The sequence below is a fragment of the Tilletiopsis washingtonensis genome, assembly GCF_003144115.1.
Source record: "Tilletiopsis washingtonensis strain MCA 4186 unplaced genomic scaffold FA09scaffold_15, whole genome shotgun sequence".
In the NCBI taxonomy this organism is placed as follows: Eukaryota; Fungi; Basidiomycota; class Exobasidiomycetes; order Entylomatales; genus Tilletiopsis; species Tilletiopsis washingtonensis.
This window is the reverse complement of record NW_020312012.1, coordinates 340353-361682: the sequence shown is the minus strand read 5'-3', so window position 1 is coordinate 361682 and position 21330 is coordinate 340353. Positions and strand designations below refer to the sequence as shown.

The window sequence follows — 21330 nt, the reverse complement described above, 5'->3', positions numbered from 1 at the left end:
AGCCCGCACGTCGACTGTCAGAGGGCTGCCAGGCGAGAGGCTAGCGGCGTTCTGGTGCAAGCACTGTCGGCGAGGCGAGAGGCGCGGTGCAGCCAAGGCACGAGCCAAGCCGGGACGAGGCAGCCAAGCGTGGCAGGCCAGGCGCGGATCGGGGGCGGCAGGAATGGCGGGAGGTATGCGAGAGCAGCCAAGGAGGACGAGGCGGCACGGCGGCGGGTAACGGCGAGGCGCGAGGCTCGCCGCGCGCTTCGGCGCACGCGACCGACGCAGAGCGTGGAGGCCAGCTGGGCTGCCGCAGCGCACAGCAGAGCAACAGATGAACGCAAGGCATCAGCAGGCAGCTCATCTCGAGCCAGGTGCAGGATCAGCAGTGCAGGACCAGCCGCCCAGCACGCAGCCTCACAGCCAGACGGGCCTCGCGCAGCCGTCCACAGCGGCAGGCCGCCGCCCAGCGCTGCGGGGTGCGAGCCGCGCGCCCCTGTCTGGCGGCAGCGCGCTGCCGCGCGGCGGCGCCACAGCCGCGAGCTCGCTGCACCCTGACGCCGCGCCCGCATGCTGCTCTCCTGCCTTGGGTCCTCTACGCGCTGCGCTGCGCCCACGTCGCTCTTGATGAAATCAGCCCCTGACAGCCGACGTCGCCCACGCTGCGGCGCTGTCAGGGTGCCCTGGCCCTGCAGATGACCAGCAGCAGAGCGCGACGAGAAGAGAAGGATGTGCTTCATCACGCCGCTCACGCTGGCCTTTGCCGCTCGTGCGCTGATGCGAGAGGGCCTCGTGCCTGCGCAGCATGGCGAGTGCGCGTCAGAGATGCCTCCGAGTGTCTCTGGCGCGACGAGGTTCAGCGTCTTCGTCATACGTGCGCTTCAGGCATCTGTCCAACTCTGTACGAGCTCGCTGACGCTCGTTGTCAGGATCTCGCGGCGAAGAACAGCCCTCGCTGGATTGTACGCCCATCCGACGAGGCAGTGCTCGCCCGATGGACTCGCGCCAATCGTTCGCACTTGTGCTTGGCTCGCAGGGAAAGACGCCCCTTGCCACCCTCGCCTCGACGCACCTTCCAGCGCAGGCATGCGTTGGCGCAGGTGCTGGCTCTGATGGGCAGCTCCGGAGTCATCAGAGCCCCTGCGCCATCGCAACACGAGCTCCTGTCGTTCGTTCGAGGCACGCCGTCCTGCTCAAGTCGAGAGCAGCCCGTCACGGGCCCCTCGCAGCGAATCTTTTCCTCCGCTCATCCGGCATGCTCTTGCCTCGCTCACATCGGAGCTGCACCTCCATTCAGGGGGTCCCTTTCGGACCGCGGCGGCGTGAGCGGCCATTCGGCGCTCGCTGGGCCTGCATATGCCCGCTGCACCTCGCCGATCCTTCCTGCGCCAGGGTCCGGCGCGAGGCTGTGCCAGGCGTGGCGGAAGCGCACGTGACCGCCGCGCGTCTGGAGGTGTTGTGGAGTCAGCCCACGCGCGCCGAGTCCAACACTTTTTGGCGCGGCTCGCCCAGGCCTGGCTGCTGGCGCGGCTCATGGCAGCTGCCGGCTCACGGTGAGGGCTGAAGTGAGCATCGATGGGACAGAGCGAAGATGTCGCCGAGTGGTTCGACAGAACGCAGACGGCCGTTAAAACGGGCTGCCGGCGAGAGGCGAAGATTGCGCAGCGTTCGCGGTTGGCTTGAGCGGCGCCGCGCGCCGCGCGCGTGTCGAGCGGCAGCAGGAGGAGGCGCGCCGCGGCGCTTGCGGCGGCGATGCTGGCTGTGATGCAGCAGCGGGCCGTCGTGCTGCGAGCCGAGCCGCCTCGCCTCGTCCTGCACCATCACCACCTGTCCCTACAGCTACTCATCGGCTTCCGCAGCCATGGCGCGCACGCCCGCCGTCGCGCGGCCCGTCTTCGGCGTCGTGACGAACCAGGAGCGCAGCTCGGCCTCGTCGTCGCAGCAGCGCGCCGAGTCGCCCGCCCTGTCTGCGCTCAAGAGCCGCCTCGCTGCGCTGCCGAATGTGTCTCGCAGACACAGACTGGGCACGGCCGAGACCGAGAACAACGACGAGATGCCGCACCTGGCGCCGACTCACAGCACGGCGCCCAGCGAGATGCCGCTCACCCCGCCGAGCTCGCGCGAGCCGGACGCCTCGCTGCCGACCTTCACCAAGCCGACATCGCCTTCGCCAACTCGGCCCGTGCGGAGCGGTGCTGGCACGGTGCTCGGCACACCAGCCAAGACTCGCGTCACACCAGAGGCCGCCGCAGGCAAGCGGCCACGAGCCGCTGCCTCACCGGCCGTGGCGCGGCTGCGCTCGAGCATGGAGCCCGGCGCCGACACGAGCCCCAACCCGCGCGAGCGCAAGCGCACCAGCCGTGCGCCGTCGACACCGCCACGGCACCTTGCTCGTGCCACGCCGCGTCGTGTGCCGTCAGCAGCAGACTGGCTTCCGCCGGTCGACGCGGCAGACGACGACGAGGCCGACACGAGCGGCGACTTCAGCATGCGCGAGGCGACGCCCGTCAAGGCGGGCAAGTCACAAGTACGCGGCCGAGCATCGCAGGCTGCGGCTGCGGCCGAGGCAGAAGCCAACGCCGGCGACGACAGCTTTGTGCGCGAGGCGCGCGAGCGGGGATGGGACCGCATGATGCTGCACTCGCCCGTCGCCGTGCGCATCCTGCCGCCGATCACCAGCGCGGCGCCGCGGCGGCGACAGAGCAGCAAGGCCTCGCCCACGCCCCCGCCATCTCTGCCGTCCATCTCGCAGGTGCTGCCACAGACGCAGCCTCGCACCGCCAAGGCAGCCAAGGGACGAGCGTCGCTGCTGCGCACCGTCGCGCGTGCCAAGCCATCGCCGGCGCCTCAGCGCGTGCCTCGTCTCTCTGCCCGGCCTGATGCGCCAAGCTCGCCCTCAGACGACCCGCTTCTGCTCGTTGGCACTAGCCAGACGCCGTATCTCAAACGTGAGGTCGGCGTCGGCGGCGACGAGACAGAGGCGGGCTACGACGACACGTTTGCAGACGTGAGGGGCCGCGAGCAGGTGGGCGAGGGCTCCAGTCTGGGCCTAGTGGCGGGACCGCGAGGAGCGATTGAAGAAGAGGATGAGGAGGAGGCGGAGCGATCGCAGGGTCATGATGCATGGCACGACGAGGAGCAGCAGCACGAGGAAAGCTACGACGACGGCTTCGATGCATTCGGCATGGACGGCGGCGCGCAGGACTCTCCTTCGCCTGAGCCGTCCCCCGAGCCGGAGCTGTCCCACAGCGCAGGCGATGAGTCGCAGCAAAGCGCTGCTGACGTGTCTGACAGCGCGGTGTCCGAGCATCACTCCTCGAGCGAGCCTCACTCTGGCCCTGCCGAGGACAGGAGCGTGCTGCTGGCAGAGGAGGCGGAAGCGCACGACCCCTCTTTCGACGACAACTCTTCGCACGAGGTGGACGAGGACCTGCAGAGCTTTGCTGCGGAGGTGCACTCTGCCGATGCCGCACTCGGCGACGCGAGCGCAGCGCTCAGCGACTCGGAGCACGGCTCGCAGGCCGGCGAGGCGAGCTGCGTCTCGGAGCTGCAGGAGGAGCAGCAGCAGATCTACGACGAGGACGACTCGTACCTCGACGAGGATGACGAGGACCTGCCGCAAGACGACGAGATCGAGCTGATCGGCTCGGCAAGCAGCAACTCGCTGCAGTCTGACAGCTCGCCATCGCCTGCACCGCGCCTCACGCCCGTGCCGACTCCACTGCGCGAACAGCTCGCGGTCGCGTACGAAGGAGAGGACGACGACGCCAGTGCAAGTCACGCAGAGTCTGAGGAGGAGGAAGAGCAGATCAGCGAGGCTATCGTGGAGCCGGGACAGCGTGCTCAGAGTCCGATCGACTTCACCCACGATGACGAGTCCGCGTCAGACGAGTCCATGGTCGAGCCCGTTGAGGAGGAAGCGCTCGAGCAGTCAGGCCAAGAGCTGAGCCTGGAGAACAACGAGGAGGAGCTCGACGGCCGCTCGGAGGACGAGGAGGACCTCAGCAGCGCGGAACAAGAAGGGCGCCAAATCAGCCACGACTCGGCAGATGAGCGCGAGCTCAGCGCCGAGCTCACACGCTACGAGGAGGAGCACTCGGTCGCGGAGGAAGTCTCAGAGGAAGCGATGGAGGAGAGCTTCGCGGAGAGCGCAGACGGAGACGATGCTGAAGACCAGCAGCAGCAAGAGGCCGAGGCCGAGTCGGATGAGTCTGGCAAGGCCGGCGAGGTCGACATCAGCGAGGTCGCGAGCTCCAGCGAGGCACCCGCTGTGGAGCACGATGAGCGCTCTGATTGCAGCGCCAGCGCACACGACGACTTGTCTGAGCACTCGATCAGCGAGGAGCAACAGCAGGTCGCACAAGACGATCTCAGTGCGGGCAGCATGCACGACGAGAGCGTGGAGGACGCCAGCGACATCGAGGAAGCGCTGCCTTCGCATACTGCGCCTAGGCCCATCCAGGTGGAGCGCCTTGCCTCTAGGCGTTCCGAGGCTTCGCGCAGCCACATTGACGACGTCAGCGCCTCGCTCTCGACGTCCGTGCATGCGCGCGCCATGATGCTCCTGCAGGAGGCCGAGACACCGATCATTGAGATCTCCTCGCTGGACGCCCGCGCCGCCGCGCGCGCGAGCGCTGTGCTCAAGCTGCACCACCGCTACATCGCCACCGGCACTCTGCTCGCATCGGATGCTGCGCCGAGCAGCAGCCGCATCCTTTCTGACAACACGAGCGTCCTAGGCAGCGCTGCTGAGGGCGTGGCAGGCGACACGACGATGGCGGACCTGCTCGCTGACGAGGAGGCTGCGCTCGCCGAGGCAGTGCAGCCAATGCCGCGCACGCCGTCCGAGCGTCGGTTGATGCGCTCGCACGACCAGTCTCTGCCGCCGCAGACGCCGCTGGTGCCGGGTGCCTTTCCCGCGACGCCAGCGCCTCGCACAATGCCAAGCCGTGTCGAGCTTCTCTCCGCGGCTGCGGTCAAGGATGGTCAGCTGCAGCCCGAAGCCGATCACTTCTCGGTCAAGGCGTGGGCTGCGCTCAACCGCGTGCTGGTCGAGGCCATCCGCCTCGATGTGCGTGAGGAAGGCGCGCCCGAGAGCGGGCCAGCCAGCGCTGCCGCTCGTGCAGATGCTGTGCTCGACCTTGACTGCGGAGAGGTGGTGCAGGTCTTCTTGCGGGCACACGGCATCAAGACGTCTCGGTGCCACGGACAGTGGAGCTCGTGAGTACGGTTCCCTCGAAGTAGCCTGCCAGAAGCTCACACTCATTGCTCTCACAGCAAGTCGTTCAGCTGCAAGATGGGCGCTCTGCAGCGACGCTACCTGATCTCGCTGCAGCGCAAGTACCCGGGCACGCTGACCGACGCCGAGCTGGCGATGGTCGAGCTCGGCGGGCTCACCGAAGGCGCGCCCGAGGTGTCGCTCGAGCAGAGCTTCGGCAGCGTGCGCCGTCCGGACGCCCGCCTCGACTTCGGCACGCCCTTCCGCACGGGCGCACACTCGACGCCAGTCGCTAGCCGCGCTGCGACGGAGGCACCTTCGGAGGTCACGAGTCGACCTGAGGCGAACCTCTATCCCCGCCTTCCGGTCTCTCGCCGAGAGGCTCAGGAAGCGCCGAAGCCGGTCGAGGCGAGCGACATTCGCTCTCGTGCCTCAGCGCTTCTGAGCACGGTAGGCGGCGCAGTGTTTGGCTCTCGCACAGCAAGTCCGGCCGTGGCGCCGGTCAAGGTGGTCGTGCAGCCCGCTCGCACAGAGGTCCGACGCCCCCCAATGCGAGAGATCGGTACACCCTCGCGGGTCTCGCAGCCAGGCTCTGCGCACGTGAGGCCCTCAGTTCCGCTCGTGCCAGCTGCTCGAGCACAAGTGCCTCCGCCAGCTCCGCCACCGCCACCGCCGCCAGCTGTCCGTGCGCCAGCACCCCCGCCGCCGCCTCCAGCGCCGCCAGCAATGACACCCGGTCGCCGTCCAACGCAGCTTGCGACGAAGTTTGCCGCCAACAGAACGCCCTCGCCCCTCAAGGCTGCCACCGCGAGACGGCCCGCTCCTCGCTCGTCCGTCAGCACTGCCGACATCGTCGCTGCCGTCAATGCACGCGCCGCGCGTGTCTCGAACGACAACACCATGCATGCCCGTCTCTCGGCTGCCCGCACGCCGGCTCGCTCGCCGCGCAAGCAGGATGCCCGCTCCAGCATTCGGGCAGATGCCTCGACCGCATCTCGCTCGAGCTACGCGCCCGGCGCCGGGCAGAGCGGTCCTCGTCCCTTCGGAGGCACTCAGGGCTCCTCCTTCGTCCGCCCGACGGCGCTGGCCGGCCTCGGCGCCGACGCGCACCTCCAGGCTGCCGCAAAGGCGCGCCAGCTGCGCAGCAGCCGCGACGAGCGCAAGTGGACGAGCCCTGCTGCCCGCCGCTTCCGTCCCAGTGGCGCGGCCGCCGACACTGCCGAGCGCCAGGCGCTGCTCGTCACCGCCGCCGACTGCTCCTTCGACTCGTCGCGCGAGCTGTGGCGCGAGCGCGCCGAGCGCGAGGGTCTGGCAGAGGCAGATGCCAACGCGTCGAGCGGCCTGCTGCTCCGTCGTTGATGACGCTCCCGCTCCGCCCTACCGCTCCGCCCTACCCCTCACTAACGACCCGACTCCCTGACCGCTCTCATCCATTCGCCTTCGCACTCCTACGCATGTCTCCTCCACCTTCCATCACACAACCGATGCTCAATCTTATGCGACGCGCGCGACGCATGCGCCCACCAGGTCACGAGGCAGATGCAGTTGTCGCGGGTGGTGATGAGTAGAGGCCAGGATGATGGTGTGGTCGAGCGTGGGGGTAACGTGTGCGGAATGAACCGATGGAGAGAGCGCGCGCGGAAGGGATGTAGCCGAGAGATAGGTGATGGGTCATGATCGAGAAGCGCAGGTCAGGAAGCGGGAATGGAAAGGGAAAGAGCGGAGTGGAGACTGCTGGCGGACTGGTCGCGATGCCGAGTAGAGCAAGAGCCGCACGCCGGCGCTCCTCACTAAGATTGTGCACGGGCGCGGCGCTCAGCCGCGTCGGCGAGCATGCGCCTGCGCGATTGCGGCGAGAGCGGCGCCTCCTCCTCGCTGCTCAGCATCGCCTCGTCGTAGGAATTCTGGTCATCGTCGTCATCGTCCTCCTCGCTGTCGCGAACGGCGCGGCGGCCTCTGCGGCGGCGCGGAGGCGTGCCCACGTCCTCGTCGTCGAACTCGTGCGATGAGAGAGATCCCGCACTGCCCGAGTCGTCCGACATCTCAGGGACACGACGCCGGATACGGTCCACTGTATCCTGCAAGGCCGCGAGACGCGCGGCAACGCCCTGTCGCACGTCACGGAGGCGAGGTCTGGCCGGCTCCGCGGCTTCCTCCTCAGAGTCGTGGAATTGGTCCTCGCTGTGCGAGTCGCTGGATGCGTCCGAGCCGTCAGAGCCGTCGACGGCGTTGATGTCGGCGTCCACGGCATCAGCGTCCGCGTCGGCGACGTCCTCGAGACGTGCTCTGCGCATGAGCATGCCGCGATTAGCGCGGATGCCGTCGCTGCCGGAGTCATCCGAGTCGCTCTGGCTGCCAGAAGAGCTGTCGCTCAGATCCTCTTCATCAGACGACGGGAGTATGGCGGGACGGCGTACCTCGCCAGCAACTTGCACCTCGCCGTCCGAGCTGTCCGAGTCCAGGACGATCGGCGCGTTGCTGCAGCGCGAGGGTCAGCTCGGATCATGCTTGGCTGCAGACGTGTCAACTCACGCGCGGCCTGCTGCGCGACGGGCGCGGTCAATGTCACGACGATCGCGCGCAGCTTGACGACGATCGAGACGTGCTCGATGGCGGGCGAGACGGGCTTGGTCGTCGGCGTCTTCATCTCCAGAATCAACGATGAAGTCCTCGTGGTCGCGGCGATCCTCGTCGTCGAGATACTCGTCGACGGAGTTGTCGTCCGATTCGCTGTCGGTGAGGATTGCGACATCATCATAGCGGCGTCCAGCCGGCGCAGCGCGACCGTGGTGCGCGCCCATCAGGTTCGCCAGGTACTCGTGTGCTCCCTGCGGCGGCGGAATGGGCCTCAGCGCATGGTCTCGAGCGGCAGGGGCGGCAGGTGCAGCAGGACGCGGCGCTGCGGGGCCAGCTGCCACCTCCACGGGCAGCTCATGCGGCAGCGCAAAGAAGGGCGGCAGAGGCGCAGCCAGCGGGCCAGCGCCAGCGCCCGCAAAGCGAGCAGCGTTGGCGCGGGCAAAAAGGCGAGCGTCGCGTGGAGCCAGCGCAGCCTGCTGCTCGCGTTCGGCGCGACGACGTGCGCGCAGAGCGCCGGGAGCGCCAGGCAGGTGCAGGAGGGGTGGCAGTGGCGCCTGCGGCATCGGCGGCAGCGGTGGCAGCGGTGGCAGCGGTAGCGGAGGCGGGGCGAAGTGATCGAAGTCGAAGCGGACCGCGGGCCCGTTGCCGAATCTCGGCTGAGGACGCACGGCGCGCCGCGCCTCTGCCACCTGTTCCGCTGCCCGGACGTACGGCAGGCGCCGCACCGCCTCTGCGGCGCCGCCGGCCGCTGCTGCGTTCATTTGCGCTCTTGCTCCAACTGCTCCAGCTGCTTGCGCTCTCGCTCTGATCGCATCTGCTCTGGCGTGGGCTGCTTGCGCCCTCGCGTTGGCTGCCTGCGCCCTCGCGTTGGCTGCCTGCGCTCTCGCGTTGGCTGCGTGCACGCGCGCTTGCGCCGCGCGTGCCGGCTCCGCCTGGCCGGCCATCACGGCCTGGAACCTCTGCATGGCTTCCTGCACGCGCTGCTGCACGTCGCGCATGAAGCCAGGCTGACCAGCAGCGGCTGGAGCCCTGATCTCGGGGATCGCAAAGGCGGCACCTGCGCCTCTGCGCGCCGGAAGACGGCGCACGTTCCTCACAGGCTCAAAGTGTCCGTCGTCGAAGTCGTCGCCGTCGCCGTCGTCTTCTTCCGAGTAGTAGTGGCCGCTGGTGGCAGGAGAGAGGCGTCAGTGGTACGACCACCAGACGCATGAGCACGCTGACGCACCAGTCGGCATTCTGGCAGTAACCGCCGACGACCTCCGACGTGCAGACGCCACAGCGGTCCACGCCGTCCTCGAGGTCATGGATGATCGGCGGCGGCGGCGGGCCGTCCGAGAAGATGTCTGCACACGGCACTGTCAGCATGCACGGCGAGCAGGCTGCGACGCGAGACTCACTCTGCCACAGCGCCGCGCCGGCGGGCAGCGTCTCGCCCTTGGCCTCGGCGTCGGGCTCCTCCTCGCCCTCGCCGCCGCGGCCCTGTCCGGCGCGCACGGCCTTGTCGATCGTCTCGAGCAGGTCCTTGACGGCGAACAGCTCGATCGGCGGGTTGATGACGCGTGCGCGACAGCCCGGGCAGATCTTCTTGCGCTTGCGCGTGGCGCGGTTCTCGTACGTCGTGCGCTCGGCGCCGCGCATGTGGGCCGGAGGTCCGAGCTCGTCCTGCAGCGGCCTGGGTCCGACGTGCATCAGATGCATGCCGCCGAAAGAGATGCGAGGCAGGACTCACTTCTTGAACCAGTCGATCAGGCAGCGTGCACAGAAGACGTGGCCGCACGTCAGCACCTGCGGGCGCCAGGCAAGATCGAAGCACACGTGGCACGTCATGGCCGACTGCGTGGCGTCGACGGTGGAGCGCGTCGCCTCGATGAACTCGTTCTTCGACGCGAGCTCGTGGCGCAGCGAGAGCATCTCGGCTCGCAGCTGGTCGGGCGTGGCTGTGGCGCGACACATCAGCCGTGCGAATGCAATGCACAGGAGTCATGCGCCACTCACATCCCTCCAAGATTGGCTCGGCCTCTTCAAGCACATTGGCAGGGTTGGCAGCCGGCTGCTCGCTTGCCTTGCCCTTGCCCTTGGGCGACGTCGACGTGGTCTTCACCGGCGAGACGCTGCCGCGCAGCGGCGTTGCGAGGCCCGAGAGACCGCTGGCCAGCCGGTTCTCCTCGTCGAGCGTCATGAGGCCATTGCTGCGCGAGCGCGCACGGTTGCTGATAGGCTCCACGCTGGCCACTGCGCGCGAGCTGCCGGCCGCAGCTTGCACACTGGGCGAGCCTGGCAGAGGCGCACGTGCGTGTCAGCGAGGTGCAGCTGTATGCGCGGCGCGGGCAGACTCACGGAGGCGCTGGCGCTTCGGCGGACGGACCTCAATGAACTCGACGCTCTCGTCGGCCTGCATCTGGCGGCGCGCCGGGCGCGGCTCGGGGCGCGGCGAGGGTGTGCCGGCCGTGGTCGAGGCCGCTGCCGACACCACGGCGGGCGGCTCGGCCTCGTCGTCCTCGTCCTCGTCGCGCTCGTCGAGCTGGCTGGGCGAGAGCGACCAGCGCTGGCGCTCGGCGCTGTGCGAGCCGCTGGCGCTGCGCGAGCGCAGGACGCGGGCACGGGCGGTGGCGCTGCCGCTGCTGCTGCTGCCAGCACGCTGCGCACGCGAAGTGGAGGCGCGGGCAGCGTCGGGCATGCTGGCAGCGGGTGGGTGGGTGGCGGAGCGGAGCGCGGGTGAGGCGCAGCGGCGCCGGTGGCGGAAGATGCCGTGCTAGCAGGTGGTATGGGGCGGTGGTGGTGGTGGTGGGCAGAGGGCAGTGCTGCGCCGGAGCGAAGTGTTGGCTTGATGGCTTCGCGCGGCGGCCGCCGGCCGAGGCGTGAGGTGGGTGCGCGCCACGCGTCGCTGGCAAACAAGGGCACGCCGCGAGTGTCGCGCGGTCATCAGCCAGATGCAGGCACAAGAGAGCGAGCTCGCCGCACGCCGCAAAAGGTCTGGCTGCTCTCGCCGTGGCCCAGCGAGAGACAAACACGCCGTCTGGCGCAGCAGCTCCGCAGCACGAAGAGCGGGCTGTGCAGCATGCAGTAAGAGTGTCCAGCTTGCAGCCCGAAGCAGCGAGGCACCCAAAGAGGCAGCTGACGAGACGGCGGGGTGCAGGCGGTGGCTGCACGGGCGCGTCGAGTCCCACGCTCAGGCCTAGCCCATCACGTGCACCGCGAGGGAGTCGCGCCTGCCCGCGCCGCGCGCGCCTCTCTCTCTCTGCGCCAGCCAGCGCTCCAGCAGCGCCGGCGTCGTCTTCTTGCTGCTCTGCACCACCAAGTCACCCCCCTCACACACCTCTCACCATGTCTGCTCTTCAGTACCGCGGCGAGCTCGCCGGCCACAAGGGATGGATCACCGCCATCGCCACGTCGAGCGAGAACCCGGACATGCTCCTCACCGCCTCGCGTGGTGAGTAGGAGCAGCAGGCGGCGCAGCGAGCGGGGCGCAGGGCAGAGGAGATGAGCGCAGATGGGAGAAGGCTAGAGGGAACATTTCGGGGAAAAGTCAAGGGAACATGACGTGGTCGCGTGTCAGCAGTGCTGCTGCTTTGGGCATAGGGACGCTGTGGTGCCAACTGCTGCTGCGACACGGCCGCTGACCTTGGCCCGCAGACAAGACGATCATCGTGTGGCAGCTGAGCCGCGACGACGCCTCGTACGGCTACCCGAAGCGCGTGCTGCGCGGCCACAACCACTTTGTCAGCGACATCGTCATCTCGTCCGACGGCCAGTTCGCGCTGTCGGCGTCGTGGGACAAGACGCTGCGTCTCTGGGACCTCAACACCGGCACCACGGCGCGCCGCTTCGTCGGCCACACCGGCGACGTGCTCAGCGTGTCCTTCTCGGCCGACAACCGCCAGATCGTGTCGGGCTCGCGCGACCGCACCATCAAGCTGTGGAACACGCTCGGCGAGTGCAAGTTCAACATCCAGGAGGACGGCCACACCGAGTGGGTCTCGTGCGTGCGCTTCTCGCCCAACCCGAGCAACCAGGTCATCGTCTCGGCCGGCTGGGACAAGGTCGTCAAGGTGAGTCGCGCGCGAGAGCACCCGGCAGAGGAAGCACGGGCGCAGCATGGAGAGCACCGCCGCGCGAGGAAGAGGAACTTCAATATTTGCTACTACTTAGAGCACTCGGTGCTCGATGAGAATAACTCTGAACCACCAAGATCACTGAGCGCTCTTCTGCTCGCTGTGCCCGCTGCTGCTGCCGCTGCTGTGGTGCCTCCGATGTTGCGCACACGCTGACACACGTACGCGCAGGTCTGGGAGCTGTCCAAGTGCAAGCTGAAGACCAACCACTACGGCCACACCGGCTACATCAACACCGTCACCGTCTCGCCCGACGGCTCGCTCTGCGCCTCGGGCGGCAAGGACGGCATCACCATGCTCTGGGAGCTGTCCGACGGCAAGCACCTGTACTCGCTCGAGGCCGGTGACGTCGTCAACGCCCTCGTGTTCAGCCCCAACCGCTACTGGCTGTGCGCTGCCACCGCCAGCTGCATCAAGAGTGAGTGTCTGCCACGCGTGTGCTGCCCGCCGGCATGCAGCTGACCCTTGCTGCACCAGTCTTCGACCTTGAGAGCAAGTCGATCGTCGACGAGCTCAAGCCCGAGTTCGCCGGTGTCGGCAAGAACTCGGCCGACCCGCAGTGCCTGTCGCTCGCCTGGTCCGCCGACGGCTCGACGCTGTTCGCCGGCTACTCGGACGGCCTCTGCCGCGTCTACTCGGTCGCATAAGCGCGCATCTGCTCGCTTGTGCAGCGCGGCTGTATGATCTGGCGTCTCAGACGGGAAGGAGCAGTGCCGCAGACGCAGGGGGCGTCTCCACTCTCAAGCTCAAACCACATCACACATCCCTCCACTCTTCCCCTTCTCTCCTGCGCGCACGGACGAAGCCGTGTGCGCGTTACCCCCCGGCCCGTGCCGCGATCGCAGGGGGCGATCCCACCGCGCCACCTTCCTCGGCGTGCATGCGTGCGTCTGCCTCTGTCGCCTGCTCTCTTGTTGTTCCGCCTCCAAAACGGCTCAAATGCAGCGCTTGTGTGCCCGCCGAACTTCTCGCGTGATCTCGCGAGGATGTGTGCGTTGAGTATGTGCGAGGAGACAATGCGCGCGCTAGAATACATGGGGGGTCGGGCAGCGCGATAGATAGACAAAAGCGGCAAGAGGGAGTCCGGGAGAAGTCTAAGAAGGAGCGCAAGAGAAGAGTCGCGGGCGTCACCGAGCTGGTCAGGTGAAGGCGGGGCCCACGAAGCCGTCGTCTTCGGCGACGGAGCTCGTGCGGCTGGCCGAGCGCTTGGCCCGCTCTGACGGCTCGATGCGCGGCGGCAGCAGCGGCGGCGCCGGCTGCAGCTTGTCGCTGAGGCTCACGCCATTCGGCGGCGAGCCGGCAGCAGCGGGCGGCGAGACGGGCACGCGCGAGAGCTGCGAGTGGTCCAGCGACGCAAAGGGCGGTGAGGCCACCACGCTCTGCCGCTTGCTCGGCGGCGGCGGCGCTGACGTAAAGTTGTCGGGCGCAGAGGCACTCCCGGCTGCGACGCCCTCGGCACCTGTTGGCAGCACCGAGGAGCGCTTGGAGAACCAGCTGCTGAGGCCGCGCAGCGGCGTGCCTGTTGCTGCGGCGGCAGGCACGGCTGGTGCTGCGGCCTCGCCCTCCGCGGCGCTGTCCGCGCTGCCGCCGAAATCGGAGCCTGGCGTCGGCATGCCGCTGGCCTGTCGCGCTCCGGTCTCGTCGCCGGTGCCCGAGGCAGAGGCGTTGCTGGCGTTTGACTCGCCCGAGTAGGCACGCGTGAACATGCTGGCGAGCGAGCGGCTCGGCGGCGCCGGTGCATCGACGGAGCTGGGCGACGCGCGCAACGTGTTGCCCGAGGCTGCGCCTTCGCCATTCGCAGCCGTGGGCGTCACCGCCGTGGCGCGCATAAACGTGCTTCCTAGCCGTGCGCCCCACGTTGCGTTGTTGCTGTTCTTGCGTCCAGGGCTGCGCACTGCCTCCTCGTCCTCTGCCGACAGGTCTGTCGGCAGCGGCGGCAGCTTGAGCGCGTCGGCAGCGACCTCGCCGTTCGCGCCGCTGGCGCTGCCGCTGCCGCCCGCTGCCGCCTGCTCCTCGATGAAGTGGCGCAGCGCGCGCAGGCACACCTCGGACGCCTCGCGCGCCTCGCGTGCCTCGTCGAGCGCCGAGCCGAGGCGCCGCATCTCCTTGCGTGCGCGCTCTAGCTCGGCCTCGCGCGCGCGCAGCTTGCCTTCGGCCTCTGCCAGGGCGCGCGGCGCCGGCCCACTGCCGCCAGCTTGGTGCATGCCGAGGAAGCTCATCGGGCGAGCCGTGCCGGGCGCGTCTGAGTGGACAGAGAGATTGTCGGGGAACGTAGCGACGCCGCTCTCGTCGTCGTCCTCGAGGATCGGGCTCGTCATGCTGGAAGGCGAAGGCGAGACGCTCCCGTTGCGTCCCGGCGGTGCGAGGCCTACAGCGCCCTCGCTACCATCGCTGCCGGCGGTGCCGCGGCGCGCGCGCTGCAGGGCGTGGCGCAGGCCAAACAGCGACTCGCCGGGCGAGGCATCGTCAGGCGCGAGTTCGGAGTGTGAGCCTTGCGGCGAGAGCATGCTGTGTTGACTGCTGCGCCGGCTTGTCGAGCTTGCGGCCTCGGATGCGAGCGTGATGGGCACCGCGCTCGTGCCGCCGAGGCGCAGCTCGCGCAGCCCACCAGCGCCCGGGGCGCCGTCGTCGGTGGGGGCGCCGCCGCTGGAGGTGCGGCGGTGGCCCGCGGCTGGGCCGCGCCCGGCGGCGAGGATGTCGGCGCGTGCCGTGGGTCCAAAGGCGAGCGAGGCACGCTTGCTCTTGCGCCGCGCTTGTGCCTCGTCGTCCTCCTCGGCACCAGGCTGCGGCGACGCGTTTGGCAGAGCGGCCGGGTTCCAGCCCGCCAGCGAGGCGGGACCCATGCTGCGGCGGTTGTTCTGCGCGGCGCCGGCAGCCTCGGTCTGGAAGCGCATGATGGCGCGGCGGCTCTCCTCGCCGCGAATGCGCAGGTCCATCACCTTGGCCTCCTCCTCCTCGCGCCGAGCGCGCTCCTGTGCCAGCGCCGCCTCGAGCTCGCGCACGCGCGCCTGCGTGGCGGCGGCGGCCGGCGGGCTGCCGTATGCGCTGCCGCCGCTGCTGCTGCTGCCGGCCCACTCGCGGTCCGCTAGCTCAGCCGAGCGCGAGAGGAGTGCGTCGTGGGCCGTGCGCAGCGTGGCCAGCTCGGCGCGCAGCTTGCGCACCTGGGCGTGCAAATCCGGCACGTTGCTGCTCAGCGGCGGCGACGGCGAGCGGCGCGGCGGCGCCGAGAGGGCCGTGTGGCTGGCCGAGCCGCTGCGCGAGAGCGGTGCGCCTTCGACGGGCGACGAGCTGCTGCTGCTGCTGCGCGGCGGCGGCGAGTGGCGCACCGCACGCGGCGTCGTGGGGTCGGCCGTGGCGGCCATGGGCTCAGTGGTGAGGCGAGGCGATAGGGATGTGGAGTGTGCGAGCGCTGGCCGAGAGAGCGGCGCGCCGGGTTGGAGGTGTCCGAGGAGTGGGTGCTGCTTGAGGTGACTTGCGGGGGGGTGGTGGTGGTGGTGCAAGAGACAAAGTGGCAGCAGGCAGAGAGGAGGCCAACATGATGGGCGCAGCCACTCACGGCCAAGCAAGGCGAGCAGCAGAGGCAGCCAGCCTCCTCTCGCCATACGACACCGCCGCAGCGCGACACAGCCCATGCGGCGTGCGGCCGCGGCGTCGGCGCAGCGGGCAAGCTGCGCCGTCGATCCGATGCGCGAGGGATGCGCGTGCTGCCGCGGTGCTGCTGTGCCGCTGCTCTGCTGTGCTGCCGTGCCGCCGCCGCTGCGCGCCAGCCCCTGCGCTGCACCTGCCTCGCGCCGCTGCGCCCTCATCACCCTCGGCGCTGCTCTGCTGCTGCCGTGCCTCGTCGAGTCGGCTCCGCCGTTCGCCCGCAGCGCCGATGTGACGCACGGGCGCCGCCGCGGCCGCCGCGCATGCCTCGTGATCTCTGCTGCGTCTCCTCGCCGCTCCTCGCCGAGCAGCGCGTCGCTTCTGCATCTGTGCTGTTGTTGCACCCTTCAGATGGCTCGCTGAGGCAGAATGGCCTGCATTCGCGGCCAGCTGGCTTCAAAATCTGCCAAGGGAGCGGCGCGCGGTTGGGCGGCGTCTCTTGCGCTTCTGCGCTTCCTGTCCTTCTCTCGCAGGCGCCGCCGCGTTACTCCGCCTTGCGCAGCTTGCGCGTGCGACCCGACGTCCGCCGCCACGGCATGTGCCGCCGCGGGCGAGGTGTTGCGCACAAAGGGAGGCTGTGGTTCGCCGGGCAGCGCTGGCTGCAGAACGCACAGTCTGGTGCAGCGACGACGACGCAGGGTTGTGCAGCACGAGTCCGAGTCAGAGTGCAGCTTCCGCTCGTTCTCCTGCTTCCATGCGGCGCCCAGCCACTCCCGGCCGGCGCGCCGCTTGCTGCTCGGTGCGCTTTTTGGCGCTGCTCTGACCCCATCTGAGCGATAGAATGCCTTCAGATTCTGCGACGGGACTCGAGAAGCAGTCGTGACTGCTACGTGTCAGTGCGCGGAGGCTTCCTGGGATGCTGCTCCGCCGCACGACGGAGCCCCTGGACGGCGGCGCGCTCGGCGAAATCGCGCCGGACGACGCTAAGCACCAGGGCCGCGCTTGCCTCCTCTCCTCAGCCAGCTGGGCTGCCACGTCTCCAGCTCGGAGGTCAAGCTGCAAGCGCTGCCAGACGTCACATGCCGTCACATGCTGCTGCCAACGGCCCGGCTGCGGCGGAGAAAGGCAGCCGGGTCCGAGGGGATGGTCGGCGCGTCGGGCGGCCGCCGCGGTGATGGCGTCGCTCCTCTGCCCCACAGGGCCTGATGCAGCGTCGAATGGCACGGAGATGGAGCAACAGCTTCATCTGTAGCACGTTTGGGCTGGTGCAGATTGCCACGCCCGAGCGAGCACTGCAGAGCAGGTGGCTCGATGCAAGCCAAGAGGGAGGCGGAGGGGCGAGGCGCGGCGGTGTTGTTCTTGCGCGGCACGTGCCGACGCGTCGGTGTTGCTCTCACGCTGCGCGCGCGGCGAGCCGGCGTGGGCGCGTCTGGCCGTGCTCGCCGCTGCCTGTCCTCCACCACCATCTCCCTCCAGCATGCCGTCCGCCGTGTCGCCGCTCGAGGCGCTGCCGACGCTCGTGCCACAGCACTTCCAGGACGCACAGCACTCGCTGGCCACGCACCGCAAGAACGTCGTGGCGCTGCAGCGCGCCCATGCTGCCGCCGCCCAGGTCACGCTGCGCACGGAGCGCGGCACCAAGCTTGTCGGCGAGAAGGCCTTCAACGAGGTGTTCATCGCGTGTCTGAACCGCGTGCTGGGCATCAAGAAGGGCGTCGTGAATGCCGATCGCATCGTCAAGTTTGTCGCTGCGTACGCGTCTTGTGAGTGGAGGTGCGGGACCGGCCTGGCGCGGCGAGACAGGGCCGGCAGCGGTGTTGTGCGAAGCAGCAGCGCATCTGCGCCCGTCGTGGGGCACCGACTGACTGAGGCCTCACAGATGCTCAGGGCGCCTTCCGCGCCGCCGCGCGCGCGGCGTCCGGCGAAGAGCCGGCGTCGGACGAGGAGGAGGAGGAGGACACGGCGGCGACGCGCTTCGTGTCCATCCTGCTCAAGCACCTGCTGCGCGGCTTTGGCGCCAAGAACAAGGCGGTGCGCCTGCGCTGCTGCCAGGCCGTGGCGCTGCTGATCAATGGGCTCGAGGCGATGGAGTGAGCCGCGCGTGCCTGCCGCGCTCGCCCTGCGCTGACACGCGTGCGGCAGCGATGATCTCTACCAGACGCTCAAGGGCGCACTGCTGATGCGCGCACGCGACAAGGAGAGCTCGGTGCGCGTGCAGGCCATCGTCGCACTAGCGAAGCTGCAGGGCGGAGAGGATGAGGAGGACATCGATGAGCCAGAGGGCAGCGGCAGCGACGGCGGCACCGGCAAGGACGTGACGGGCGTGCTGCTGCGCATCCTGCGCGAGGACCCGTCTGCGTGAGTGCTGCTAGTCCCTTGGCAAGCGCGCCGCTCACAGCAAGCGCAGTGAGGCACGCCGTGCGGCCCTCTTCAACCTGACGCCCACGGCACGGACGCTGCCCTTCATCCTCGAGCGGCTGCGCGACGTCGACGCCATCAACCGGCGCTGCGTCTACCTCGGCTCCCTCTCGCACAACATGCTGGCACAGCCCGGCGCCGCAGCACTCGAGGTGCACGAGTGGGGCGACGTCGTCAAGACGGGCCTCGGTGAGCGTGAGGAGAGCGTGCGCCGTGCGGCGCGCAAGCTCGTCTGCGGCTGGGTGGACCGCGATGCGGACCTCGAGAAGGTGAGTGCCAGCGTCAGAGGGCCACAGCTCCTGCTGACGACCGGGCCAGTTTGCTGCGCGCTTCGATATCGTCAACAACCCTGCTATCGCGGCCTCAGCTCTGCGTGCTGTCTTTGAGGCGCGCCCGGCGCTGCTGGATGCCGTCGCCTTCGACGAGAGCTTCTGGGCCAACCTGACGCCTGGAACCGCCTTTGTTGGCCGCCAGTTCGTCGAGCACTGCCGCTCGCTCGGCCCGCAGGGCGCCACGCGTCTGGACGAGGCCATGCCGCTTGTGACTGCGCTCGCGTTCCGCACGCAGGCAGCGTGGGGCACGCTGCTTGAGCTTCTCGAGATCGAGCTCGAGGCCGACACGGAGGCCGAGCTGAGCCCGCAGGCCGAGGGTGCGCGCAGCACGCTCGATTCGCTGCTGCACGTTGCCATGTCTGCCGACTACGGCGACGAGATTGGCCGGCGCAAGATGTTTGGTCTCGTGCGCGACATGGTCTCCAACACACTCTTCCCACACGCGCTGCTCGATGGCGCCCTCGACGTGTTGCTCAAGCTCAGCGCGGGTCAGCGTGACTTCATGCAGATTGTCGTCGAGCTGGTGCAGGAGATGAGCGACTGGGAGCGCGAGGGCGAGCGCGACGAGCAGAGCGAGGAGGAAGAGGAGGACGACGAGGCGGAGGTCGAGGACACTGTGAGTCGCACAGCGCTTTGAGCCAAGACTGCTGGCAATGCTGACGCTAGCGCAGCTGGCCGCTGGGTCGAACGGTCGGCGCAAGCGACGTGCCGCCTCGCCGGACGAGGACGAGCTGGCACGCCAGGCCGGCATCGACGCACGCCGCTTGGCAATCGTGCGCGGCATGCTGGAGCGCATGTCTGGCGGAGTGAGTAATCGCCGAGCTTGGCCGACAGCACGCACGAAGCTGACACGCTTTTTCTCAGGGCATCCAAGAGATGATGGGCCTCGTCAGCCAGCTCATCTCGCCCGCCATGCGCTCCAAGGACGAGGCGGTGCGCGAGCAGGGCTTCCTGTGCATGGGCCTCTGCTCCATCCTCGACGCCGACGTGGCCGCGACGACGTTCCCCATGTTCCTCAACCACCTGCAGCGCAGCAGCGGCATCATCAAGGTGCGCGCGCTGCAGGTGACGTTCGACATGCTCACCGTGCACGGCATCTCGCGCCTGAGCGCCGCGCAAGTCGAGGGCCTGGGCGGCGGACCAGAGGCCGAGGCCAAGGCGCACGAGCATCTCGTCACCTTTCTCCTCTCGCTGCTGGAGGACGAGGACGAGGAGCTGCGCGTGCAGAGCGCCGCGGCGCAGGGCATGGCCAAGCTCATGCTCGCCGGCATCGTCGAGGACGACGTGGCACTGCGCAGCCTCGTGCTCATCTACATGACGCCCGAGACGGCCGGCAACCAGGAGCTGCGCCAGTGCCTCGGCTACTTCCTGCCGGTCTACTGCTTCTCCTCGCCGCACAACCAGCGCAAGCTGCAGCGCGTGAGTCCTGAGGAGCAACGTTGCGAACTCGTCGCTGACACCTGCACGCCAGGTCTTCGTCGAGACGCTGCACATCCTCGCCGAGCTGTACTACGAGCTGGAGGACGGGCAGGAGATGGTCACGCCGCTGCAGGTAGGCCTGCAGCTGCTCGACTGGACAGACCCGAGCAAGTCTATGTGAGTGGCCCGCACCTGCCGCCACAGATCTGCTCTGCTGACGCTACCGCGCGACGCAGCCGGCAGGACGGTGATCAGACCATCCACGTCGACGTGGCGATGGATCTGATGAAGCAGCTGCTGCTGCTCGACGACAAGGACGAGCGCAAGGTGCTCTGCCAGCTGCTCGCCAAGCTCAACCTGCCCGAGCCCGAGGCACTCTCTGCCGATCGCGCAGAGGCTCTGTTCCTGCTGGCGCGCGTCTTGAAGGCGGTGCGTCCAACTGCTAGTGCGCATGTCTGCTCCATCTGACTCGCTCCTCGCAGACGAACCCGCTCGACGACACCGTCACGCGCAACGCCTTTGGCCGCTTTGAAGCTGCGGCAGCGAAGCGCTTTCCGGATGCTGCGGCCGCCGCCGAGGCGCATGACCTGGCCGAGGCGGTCGGCGATGCCGTCGAGGAGCTGCGTGCGTGGTTCGAGGAGGCGCAGATCGAGGTCCGAGGCGCCAAGGCAGGGCAGGAGGCGGCTGCGGCAAAGGGCCGAGGCAAGGCCAAGCCGCGGCCTAAGGCAGCGCCTGCTCCGCCGAAGAAGAAGAGGTGAGTCCTTCGCTTAACCACATGTCGCATCGGTGCTGCTCGACTGCTGATGACGCGAAACGCCACAGCATCAAGCTCATGTCTGACGACGAGGACGACAGCGACGAGGCGCCGAGCGCTGCGCCGACGCAGGACGAGGACGACAGCGACGAGGCGCCGAGCGCTGCGCCGACGCAGGACGAGGACGAGTCGATGGACGACGCCGAAATGAGCGACGACGAGCTCGCCTGAGCGCCCCCGCCTTGCCCTGCGCCGCCGTGTGTCTCAGACTTGTCGCTCTCGATGCCGTTCTTCTTCGTGTACGCCCTCTGTATGATGTGTCAAGTCACGTTGCACCTGCTCGTCGTGTCGTGACACATCGTGTGACAGGCCTGCGCTGCGCGCGCTGCACCCTCCGCACCCTCAGCCCAGCGCCCGCAACCCACTCGCGCGCCGCGCCGGCAGCTGCTCAGGGTGTCGCCGCCTTTGGCCCCGTGCCGCCGCTGCCGGGCCCTGCCATCGCGCATCGCAGGCGCTGCTGCGGAGCATCCGATACGCTGCACATGCAGCTGCGCTTACGACGGCCGAGCTAGGTGTCGTCGGGCTCGGCTGAGCGGACGTCATGTGTCGATGCCAGCCGGAAGTCCTCCCGAGCGCGGCTCGAGGAGGCCTGCCTGCTACGCTCGGAATGCCACAGCCGACCCCTCATGCCTGATGCTGATGGTGATACGCTCGCATTCATCGTTCAAGGGTGAAGCGCACGTTGTGCAAAGAGCTGCGCCGCGTCAGGGGAGATGAGGTCTTGGCCGGCGCCCATATAGCGGCGCTGCAGATCATCTGCACCCCTGAGCAGGCTGAATCGTGCTGTATCGTGCTCCATCGCCCGCTCTCGCAGCAGCTGCAGACACGCAGAGGACATATTTCGCAGGCTGAAGGTGCCTAGGCCTGCTCGCT

At 68.7% G+C, this 21330-nt stretch overlaps 7 protein-coding genes across 7 annotated transcripts; 5 read left to right on the top strand and 2 right to left on the bottom strand.

Moving 5' to 3' along the window:
* The first annotated feature begins 5229 nt into the window (after positions 1-5229).
* Positions 5230-6819, top strand: FA09DRAFT_71907 (hypothetical protein). Its single transcript, XM_025745797.1, has one exon. It carries the CDS (start codon positions 5279-5281, stop codon positions 6557-6559), a length of 1281 nt encoding a protein of 426 aa, XP_025597185.1. The 5' UTR covers positions 5230-5278; the 3' UTR covers positions 6560-6819.
* Positions 6717-7320, top strand: FA09DRAFT_71911 (hypothetical protein). Its single transcript, XM_025745798.1, has one exon. The coding sequence runs from the start codon at positions 6874-6876 to the stop codon at positions 7207-7209; it is 336 nt and encodes a 111-aa protein (XP_025597184.1). The 5' UTR covers positions 6717-6873; the 3' UTR covers positions 7210-7320.
* A 282-nt stretch (positions 7321-7602) lies between these two features.
* Positions 7603-10576, bottom strand: FA09DRAFT_71930 (hypothetical protein). The gene is made up of 7 exons (XM_025745799.1): positions 10115-10576; positions 9773-10051; positions 9507-9714; positions 9175-9449; positions 9003-9120; positions 8875-8941; positions 7603-8028 (listed from the first exon to the last, which is right to left on the bottom strand). The coding sequence occupies exons 1-7, from the start codon at positions 10452-10454 to the stop codon at positions 7729-7731; spliced, it is 1587 nt and encodes a 528-aa protein (XP_025597183.1). The 5' UTR covers positions 10455-10576; the 3' UTR covers positions 7603-7728.
* Positions 10577-11087: 511 nt separating this feature from the next.
* Positions 11088-12824, top strand: FA09DRAFT_330968 (putative CPC2 protein). Its single transcript, XM_025742816.1, has 4 exons — positions 11088-11207; positions 11411-11826; positions 12061-12307; positions 12367-12824. Exons 1-4 carry the CDS (start codon positions 11102-11104, stop codon positions 12534-12536), a joined length of 939 nt encoding a protein of 312 aa, XP_025597182.1. The 5' UTR covers positions 11088-11101; the 3' UTR covers positions 12537-12824.
* Positions 12825-12844: 20 nt separating this feature from the next.
* FA09DRAFT_361623 (hypothetical protein) lies at positions 12845-15447 on the bottom strand. Its single transcript, XM_025745382.1, has one exon. It carries the CDS (start codon positions 15249-15251, stop codon positions 13029-13031), a length of 2223 nt encoding a protein of 740 aa, XP_025597181.1. The 5' UTR covers positions 15252-15447; the 3' UTR covers positions 12845-13028.
* A 1447-nt stretch (positions 15448-16894) lies between these two features.
* FA09DRAFT_330966 (hypothetical protein) lies at positions 16895-20150 on the top strand. The gene is made up of 9 exons (XM_025742815.1): positions 16895-17237; positions 17354-17564; positions 17617-17832; positions 17882-18161; positions 18211-18840; positions 18896-19030; positions 19089-19643; positions 19696-19820; positions 19880-20150. The coding sequence occupies exons 1-9, from the start codon at positions 16952-16954 to the stop codon at positions 20109-20111; spliced, it is 2670 nt and encodes an 889-aa protein (XP_025597180.1). The 5' UTR covers positions 16895-16951; the 3' UTR covers positions 20112-20150.
* FA09DRAFT_330964 (hypothetical protein) lies at positions 20125-20745 on the top strand. The gene has a single exon (XM_025742814.1). It carries the CDS (start codon positions 20419-20421, stop codon positions 20626-20628), a length of 210 nt encoding a protein of 69 aa, XP_025597179.1. The 5' UTR covers positions 20125-20418; the 3' UTR covers positions 20629-20745.
* Positions 20746-21330: the final 585 nt, after the last annotated feature.

Bases quoted from the DNA above. Each gene is read 5' to 3' on its own strand.
- FA09DRAFT_71907 (XM_025745797.1), top strand. From the start codon at position 5,279: ATGGGCGCTCTGCAGCGACGCTACCTGATCTCGCTGCAGCGCAAGTAC.
- FA09DRAFT_71911 (XM_025745798.1), top strand. From the start codon at position 6,874: ATGATCGAGAAGCGCAGGTCAGGAAGCGGGAATGGAAAGGGAAAGAGC.
- FA09DRAFT_71930 (XM_025745799.1), bottom strand. From the start codon at position 10,454: ATGCCCGACGCTGCCCGCGCCTCCACTTCGCGTGCGCAGCGTGCTGGC. The intron at 10,052-10,114 runs GTGAGTCTGCCC...CGCCTCTGCCAG, and splicing joins GCCGAAGCGCCAGCGCCTCC to GCTCGCCCAGTGTGCAAGCT. The intron at 9,121-9,174 runs GTGAGTCTCGCG...TGCCGTGTGCAG, and splicing joins CGGCGCGGCGCTGTGGCAGA to ACATCTTCTCGGACGGCCCG.
- FA09DRAFT_330968 (XM_025742816.1), top strand. From the start codon at position 11,102: ATGTCTGCTCTTCAGTACCGCGGCGAGCTCGCCGGCCACAAGGGATGG. The intron at 11,827-12,060 runs GTGAGTCGCGCG...ACGTACGCGCAG, and splicing joins GCTGGGACAAGGTCGTCAAG to GTCTGGGAGCTGTCCAAGTG. The intron at 12,308-12,366 runs GTGAGTGTCTGC...TTGCTGCACCAG, and splicing joins CACCGCCAGCTGCATCAAGA to TCTTCGACCTTGAGAGCAAG.
- FA09DRAFT_361623 (XM_025745382.1), bottom strand. From the start codon at position 15,251: ATGGCCGCCACGGCCGACCCCACGACGCCGCGTGCGGTGCGCCACTCG.
- FA09DRAFT_330966 (XM_025742815.1), top strand. From the start codon at position 16,952: ATGCCGTCCGCCGTGTCGCCGCTCGAGGCGCTGCCGACGCTCGTGCCA. The intron at 18,162-18,210 runs GTGAGTGCCAGC...CGACCGGGCCAG, and splicing joins GCGATGCGGACCTCGAGAAG to TTTGCTGCGCGCTTCGATAT. The intron at 19,644-19,695 runs GTGAGTCCTGAG...CCTGCACGCCAG, and splicing joins ACCAGCGCAAGCTGCAGCGC to GTCTTCGTCGAGACGCTGCA.
- FA09DRAFT_330964 (XM_025742814.1), top strand. From the start codon at position 20,419: ATGTCGCATCGGTGCTGCTCGACTGCTGATGACGCGAAACGCCACAGC.